Source organism: Pyxicephalus adspersus, chromosome 5, assembly GCF_032062135.1.
Source record: "Pyxicephalus adspersus chromosome 5, UCB_Pads_2.0, whole genome shotgun sequence".
In the NCBI taxonomy this organism is placed as follows: Eukaryota; Metazoa; Chordata; class Amphibia; order Anura; family Pyxicephalidae; genus Pyxicephalus; species Pyxicephalus adspersus.
Genome location: NC_092862.1, coordinates 8,252,071 through 8,260,325, shown reverse-complemented (window position 1 = coordinate 8,260,325; position 8,255 = coordinate 8,252,071). Strand labels below are relative to the sequence as shown.

Below are 8,255 nucleotides of genomic sequence, written 5' to 3'. Positions count from 1 at the left end.
GGAAGGAAGGAAAGAGGAAAGAGAGAGAGGGAAGGAAGGAAAGAGGAAAGAGAGAGAGGGAAGGAAGGAAAGAGAGAGAGGGAAGGAAGGAAAGAGAGAGAGGGAAGGAAGGAAAGAGAGAGAGGGAAGGAAGGAAAGGAAAGGAAAAAGGAAAGAGAGGGAAGAAAGGAAAAAAAGGAAAGAGAGAAGCAAGGAAGTAAAAGAGAGAGAGAAATGGAAGGAAGGAAAGACAGAGACATGGAAGCAAAAAGAAGAATGGATTGAGGAAAAGGAGAGATAGGGAGAGTTACAGACTCGGGAGGAGAGAGAGAGAGATAAGGTAACAGAGGAGACATGGGGAGAATTTATCTGAGAAAGAAAAGGGAACGACATAAGGAAAAGGAGAGAAACATGGAGAAGAAAGTTAAAGTGACACATGCGGGTTAGAGAATGAGAGACAAGTAAGGAACAGGGAGAGACCTGTTAAGACACAGAAATAGAGACACTTTGTAAAGCAGCTCAAAATTCTGTTAAGCTACGGTTTCAAAATAAATCTTTCTGCAGGAAAACAATCTGATGAAGTTATCACAGCACTGTGAGAGACATGTGCTCCCCTCAGGCTCAGCAAACACAGCAATGATCAGCTGTACAGCAGGACGAGGCTTATGTATTGTACAAGGGGAAGGAAAGAGCCTGAAGGAGACTCCAAGGAGATGTGGATTTAGTCTTTATTAAACATGGATAAAACAGTGTCAGGAAGCCTTACAGATCCTCCGTTGGATCCCGAAGACACAGAATGCTTAATGCCAAAGACAAAAAAAAGACACAAGAATGAAACAAGCTCTGTATCAAGTGGAAAGTGGAAAAATAGAGTTTTACGGTTATCCACAAAAGTAGTTTATGGAAATGTTAACTTCATACAGCGCAAAGGTCAATCTTCCATCTCCTTACCTCTAGTACAACAACAATCTGCGGTCACTGGTACATTTACCACGCTTATATAAAATGTAATAACCTATAGTTTGCACCTCGCAGAACAAAACCTCTGAGGCTGATGTAAAAATGTAAGACCACTACAGTTCAATTTATTTAGATCCGCTGCTCACAAATGGCAGAGCTATTAAGAAAATTAAAAAATGTGGTCAGTTTTACACAAACATTTGGCCATATTATGTATATTATTAAATACAAACAAGCCAATATGGAGCAAGAAAAATTCATATTAGAAAGTACTTCCAGGCAGACATCGCAAAGAAAATGTAAATGTATTCTTGTGAAAAACACATTGTAGTTTCCTCTAAAACATCAAAGCTGCAATGTCTGCTGCAATCCCATTAAGGTGAAAATAAGGGAATTACCTGCTCAACAACTGTCACGGTTCCGGGTGCCATAGCAACGACGGAGGCAACGGCATCATGGGACTCTGTGCCCAACTCGATGATTTGTTGGAGTATGTTCACAGCTGTGGGGTCGAGCTTTTCACCTTATCAAAAAAATCAATAGGAACAAGTTAACTGCAGCCAGGATAATAAAACTTTTCTAATGCGCTCTTTGCCCTTTGCGGCCTTTCATAAAACAATGAGTGGAGAGTTTGAAATAAAAGTCACTTTTCCCGGTGTATTAAAATACATAATTAATGAGCAGGAAATTAACACAATTTTTTTCATCATCTGAAAGGATTGTGTATGGAGTGGCTTTATAAAAGTCTTTCTTTTTTTCCCTGTGCTGTGTATGGTTCCTCTAAAGCCGCCATCTGTGAGACCATCTGCTGTATTCCAGAAAAACAAAGCGAGTCTTCTGCATAGCAAATTTCGCATATGAAAACAAATAATGTTCACAAATTAGGTTTAGGCTCACCTATTGCTATACAGACTCTATTATGCAAATCTTCTTCCTCTGTGTGCACCACTTATGGGTCAAAGGCAAAGATGGTGGGCTGCTAATAGTTAATATTGTACGTATACCTAATTTACTCATCAGTGCATCCTAAGTCTGCCCTCCAGCCTTCTTTTCAGTTCTGCACAGTTATACCGACTCCTCTCGTGGTCTGAAATTCCTTACTCTGATATCTCTGCACACTGTGAGCTTCTTTTAATGGGCATTGGAAGCTGCAGTCCGACAGAGACTGCCTCATTTCCTGGCTGAAGATGCCCAACATTCTTTAGTCTTTTCTTCCCTGGCCTGACTGTCCTGGGCCTTCCCATTTCATTCAGTCACTGAGGCTCAGCATTACATGAAGGTGGTTTCTAGGGCCATTTTCATGCAAATACAGTCCACCAAGGAGCACTGGCTGCACCAGATGGACATCCACTTCTAAAAGCATTCTACTATTTGCCCAACAATCAAGCCCACTGGGCTGAGGACACTTAAGAGGAATACTGAGATAAGTTGCTGTGATGTTATTGGGAAGGTATGTACAACACTCTGCTGGCCTGTCTCGCCAGCCACAACCTGCCTGCTTTCTATGGAGAACAAAGTAAATATTACATTGGTAATAATGTGCTTACTACTCGTTCAGTGCTACAAAAACGTCCAGATCTCCCATCCTCATAATTAGTAACCAGTTTTGGTTCAGTGGCCAATGGCCATTGTCAATGGCTACCTCCGAGCCAAATATCAACTTTATGATTTCTGGATAAAAGATTATGTCTGTCTATAAGTAAGCAGACTAATAAAAAAAGGTTTCCGTATTTATTCAGAAGTTGTATCTTCTATTTATTCAGAAGTTGTATATTGTTAAATCAATTGAACTATATAACTTTATGAAAGCAGAAATTATAGTAAAATGTTCTGTTGCTCTTTTTAAAAGTTATCAATGAAATTGTAGACTAAAGGACCCTTAAGCTGTCCAGTGTGCATAGCTCTGGGTAGAATCCAAATAAAATCCAAGTAAAGGATCACTATATAAAGTTCCACATACAGGATACACTTCTATTTCTACATGGTACTACTGGGCATAGAGAGCATATGACTCTCCAATCACTCATGTGACGGTATTGGGGGTTGACTGCACCCACCTGTCAAATTAACATGGAGAACATCTCAGCTATGTTAGCTCCAAGTCATGATTTGGAGGGCTAACACTGTCTCGATCCCCATGGCTGAACAAAATGATGGAGGTGTTAAGAAATCGTCATATGGTTCAACTGGTTGGCCAACATATAGGTAAACCTGTTGTTTTGCCCTTCATTGGCCCCATTCTTTGAAAGTCAGGTCTCAGCCAACACATGAGCCAGGTTCAAAATGGTTCAACAAAATACTTATTCTAACTTTGGTATGGGTTACTTGTTGTCCATCATAACTGGACCTGCTTTAAACTTAGATGGAACATAGAAAGTTGGAGAAACAAGATAAAACACTGGCCATAAATACTCCCAAAACGATGATTTACTTAGCAGTTTAATTAGTGTGAGTTGCATATATTAGCATTTCTTCAAGATATTTAAAAATATCCAACAAGAATAATGGGAAACCTTCATAATGGGGGAAAAAACCCCAAAATCTCATCATTAGATGTTGGTTTAACTCTTCAACATCTAACCAACATATCATAACCTGTAATACGATTCAAAACCTAAACTTACTCAAGTACTCAAGCTACCCTAAACCTCCTCCATAACCCTGTGTCTGGTGACCATTCTGAAAATTGTCAATGCAGGTAAAAAAAATTGTCTACAAATTGTTCAACCCAAAATAATATTTATCTGATGTGTAGGAGAGGTGGTTACACTCATGTTCCTATGAATTTCAGTAGCCACTTACAGGGAATCCCCTAGGTACCAATAACCTATTTTGACCAGTAGATGTGGACAGGACCTAAAGGACCTAGTCAAGTGCAGAACCATGAGAAAATGGGCAGAGCAAACATCTTACAGTTTAATCAAAAGGCTGAACTTTAAACTTCCCTTTAACATGCACTAGGTGCTGGTGAAACAAACAATCTGAAATTATAATACACAAGTGCCGATATTTACTTTCTCGCTCCTAATTATTCACGTGAGGGCTCGGAAAGGCTGAACTTCATGCTCCACTTACTGGTTTCCGAGGTGTATCTCAAATCCTGGAGAGCGGCAACAGCTGCGTGAGTTCCCTGAGCATCTGCTTCAGCTTCAGTGATATGAAGGAACTGCGTAGAGATCTCCTCGGTCACATCCACCAGCTGCTGAATGTCGCACATTATAAACACAAAGAAAGCTTCATAAACATCAAGCAGGCAAGAAACAAAGATTAAAGAGCACACAGCTAAAGAATTGCTTGCTTGCTTAAAAGCCAACTTCACAACAAAGAGATACTTCAGTTTTGGGTGGGCGATAGTGTATTGAGTAACTGGTCTAAGAATTCCCTAAAATAGATGTCATCTTCCTCCTTCCTCCTTCCTTCCTCCTATCTTCCTCCATGATGCTGTAATGAAGTATTATTTGTACATTATATTCCAAATTTACTAATAGTTGAATTTATTACTATATTTTTAAAGTGTTGCTTTTAAAGTAGACCGAGCATTAGATCTACCAGTGTTCTCTCCAGTGCCTTTTAGCTGGGCGCACCGCCCGGCACTTTTCAGTAATCACCTAAGTTTTCGCTGAAGGTTACAATACAGGGGTTACCACCCAGCTTAAAAAACATCTGGGGAGAGTACAGTCTATGCATTGCAATGACGATCAAGTGTAATATTTACAGGTATTATATCTTGATTAAGTACTATCCGTGAAATTGTCCTCATCTAATATTCTGTCAGGAAGGAGGAAGCCATCCTCAAATCATCCACCAAAGGCTTTTATATATATATATATATATATATATATATATATATATATATATACATACACACACATACATACATACATATATATATATATATATATATATATACATATATACACACACATACACATACATACATATTTGGTAGTTGGTCTGCTCTCTGCACGGGTTAAATAGAGCCTAGTGATGATGCCTAAACTGATTTTGTAAAGGAATACCTGGGCCTGAAAAGGCATTCAGTGCAGAAAAAATGGATTTAATTCCTATGGAATATTGAAAATTTAAATGATCTTTTCTTTTTTTTCTTGCCTGGTTAATACAGTTGGTATCATAAGGAGGGTTATGGATAATTAGAATTTCCATTAACATAGTTTCAGGTTATTGAACAGAATGTAAATAATGTAAATATGTGTTGCTTGTATTCTTTTTATACTCATTATATATTCTGCTGACATTTATTAGAGACAAGCACACAGCGTGTTTGCAGTGTTGTAATTTTAGACTTCAGCTGCTCGCTAATGTCCAACTAGCACTCTTGACATTTTGGCTATTGTATAATTTTGAAGCTAATAAGTTATATTTTTGCAGAGAATGTGACCTGCGGGTCGTATCTAAACAGAAACTTGGGTTGTGATGACCACTTGTACATTTACTTGATTTAAAGGTTTTAATACTAATAGACATCTTGGTTGGAACTGGTACAAGTATAATCCAAGCCTTCAGAGGGGATTATTGGGGAGAGTGAGTGTGAACCCAAAGTGGCCATTTAAAATATATCTACATCCAAAAGAGATTTTTTTTATCGTTGTATAGAATTAATTAAGTAACATAATGAACAGAGCATCAAAGGTGTTCTATTAACGTATGCATCAGTATATCTTTAAATATTGAATAATCAGAGATATTTATCATGTACTGAAAACAGTGAAACAAATGTATGCTATTGTTAAAAAAAAAAAAACGTATCAAGCAATTAAGTGCAATTAACAAACTGTACAATATGGGTTGATGAGTCGATGGAAAGCACTTTCATGTCACACATTAGAAATTAAGGTAAAACAAAAAATCCCACAGCCATATGCCTACCAGAAGGTATGAATTTAAAAACCAGAAAAGACTGCAGTCAGCGGTCTTCATATAGAGGGCCCAAAAGCTCCAAACAAGGGTACAGCACCCCTGCACGTCGGCCTACGGGCTTTTAATATGAAAAGACAACCTGGGTCATTTTTTACTTTTTTTTAATGGGGGGGAGGAGGAGGGGAAAAGGAGATTTCCAATACATAGGGATAAGTAATTATAATGGCGACACATCATAATAACCTAAACATGTTTATTAATTTGTCAACCCACGAGGAACCTGGGACTATAATGTAAGCTCAGGTGCAATAGAAAGTCTGTAAGTATTTTTATTAGCATGTTTGTTATTTTTAAGGTGTGAAAGACTTTCCTGAAGAAGCGGACAGATAAACTGCGAAACGCGTTGAAAAAAAATGAAGTTTATACATTATTATTATTTTGAACTGAATAACCTATGTTCAACAAGTATATTTTCCCAGAATTCCTGTCTCCCTTCTTATATGGTTTGCTGCTTTTCCCAAAAGTCTAAAATCAAATTCTTTGAATTATTAGCAAACATAATTTAAACTAACATACTGTGAGCCCCTGAGACTGATCCCATGAACACTATAGGCAGATCTACCCAGTGAGCAATTCTGGTGATTTCTTTTTTGATTTTCTTTTTTTTTTTTAAATGTCCAGGAAAATGACTTGGTAGCAAGCTCTTGCAGCTTTCTCCATATATCAGAATGGGAGAGGAGCAGCTGATGGAGTCATTAAGTTGTACTGCAGGGGAAACATCGGGATGGAATGGACAGAAATAAAAGTCCTTTGGCCATGTAAAACTATATACTATATGTATTTCATCTATCAATTTATTTCGCCTGTGGTTCAGCTATTAAACTCCACTTCTCCCTCTTACTAACAGATCTCTGACACAAGGATTCTGCTGGGTAATGCCTTGAAGTACAATGACATCTACACCTGATTGTGGAGGAAAGGCAATACATTACCTATTAGACACAAAGTACTGTTGATGCGCCATTTACTCCATGCATTGTCTGCACATTAATCACTGTAAACAGATGCTGCTTAGTAGCATGGATCTGCGGCTTATCTGACAACACCCTGACAGGCTGCACATTCATCACAAACCCTACAGTGCCCAGTGACAGTGCCAGAACCTGAAGCTCTCTTCACATCACATTATGGGCCCCTGGCTGTCAGGCAGTGCCGTTCTGTACAGCAAAATGGAATAACTCGGGACAATTAAAATGGAACGGAATCAAATCCATTCCGACAGATCTGCCACTTTATTAAGCCGCTTCCAGCAACTTCTCCTTTCATTTTTGTTACCTTTTGAACAAATGGGAAAACAATTTAAGAGAATCTGTTAAATGGAAAAAAATGTTACCAGTTTACAAAGAATAACTGAGGCAATGTGCTTTTTTGAGATATCTGAGAACTCTAATAATCCAGGTGGCTCTATAGGCACCTGGCTTACATTGTGAGACTGCACAAGTCGGAGCTGGAGTTGTCGTCTCACCTTTATTGGTGGAAAGCAGTTGAATTCTCAGCAATCTTTTTTTATTATCATCCAGTATTTCTGCAGCGCTTTACAAAGTCCATATTTATGTCACTAGCTGTCCCTACCATAATCATATGTCATTAATAAAGTCTAAGGTCAATTTTTGGGAAGAGGCCAATTAGCCTAACTGCATGTTTTTGGAATGTGGGAGGAAACCTGAATACCTAGGGAAAACCTACGCAAACACGGGGACAACTGGCAAACTCCATGCAGATAGTGTCCTGGCTGAGATTCGAACCTGGGACCTAGCGCTGCAAAGGCCAGAGTGCTAACCACTGAGCCACCGTGCTGCCCATTTAAGTCTGTTAGGTTCCACACTGTCCCATCTTCCTTCTTTCTGACAATGTCTGGACACCAGGTAAAGCCATCTTCGTCTTCTTTTTCTTAAATCACCCAATCTCGCATTGCACATGCACAAGATCAGGGGGTGTGCCTCCTTGTACGTGTAAAACATTTACAATGCAGAAAAGCTCCTTGAGCATTGCCCAAGATCTGGCATGCACAAAAGGAGCAGCCCACAGTCTCCTAGGATATATGATGAATGTATCCGAGGCTGGGGGTTTCCCTTTTAGTCTTTACCGCGATGGTAAAGGTACGGTCACTACGATTCCATTCCAGGATGAAGTAGCTCCTATGCACATGTGTTTGACATCCCAACCCAGCCATTGCGCTCTCCTCAATTCAGCATGCCCTCTGTCCCTTTACTAGAACAAGAGCCCAGCAGCACAAGCGTTCAGTGTTGTATTGCGTCTCCTAATCCCATTCTGAGCTTTGCAGTGCTGGGGCTAATGGCACCAATTCATGCACTCACATTAAAAAGAAAAAAATATATGATGAATGTGGAATTGCATTATGTCTTGTATACCTGAGT

At 39.1% G+C, this 8,255-nt stretch overlaps 1 protein-coding gene across 3 annotated transcripts in view; it reads right to left on the bottom strand.

Moving 5' to 3' along the window:
- The window catches only part of ZFAT (zinc finger and AT-hook domain containing), a 127,279-nt gene that overhangs the window by 3,790 nt on the left and 115,234 nt on the right, over nucleotides 1–8,255 (bottom strand). For 2 of the 3 annotated variants that reach the window (XM_072410633.1, XM_072410634.1), the window contains exons 15-16: nucleotides 4,015–4,141; nucleotides 1,338–1,462 (exon numbers count right to left, since the gene is read on the bottom strand). In XM_072410633.1, the coding sequence (XP_072266734.1) occupies nucleotides 1,338–1,462; nucleotides 4,015–4,141 (252 nt within the window). The remainder of the gene's footprint in view (nucleotides 1–1,337; nucleotides 1,463–4,014; nucleotides 4,142–8,255) is intronic. The other variant, XM_072410635.1, reaches the window with a different exon arrangement.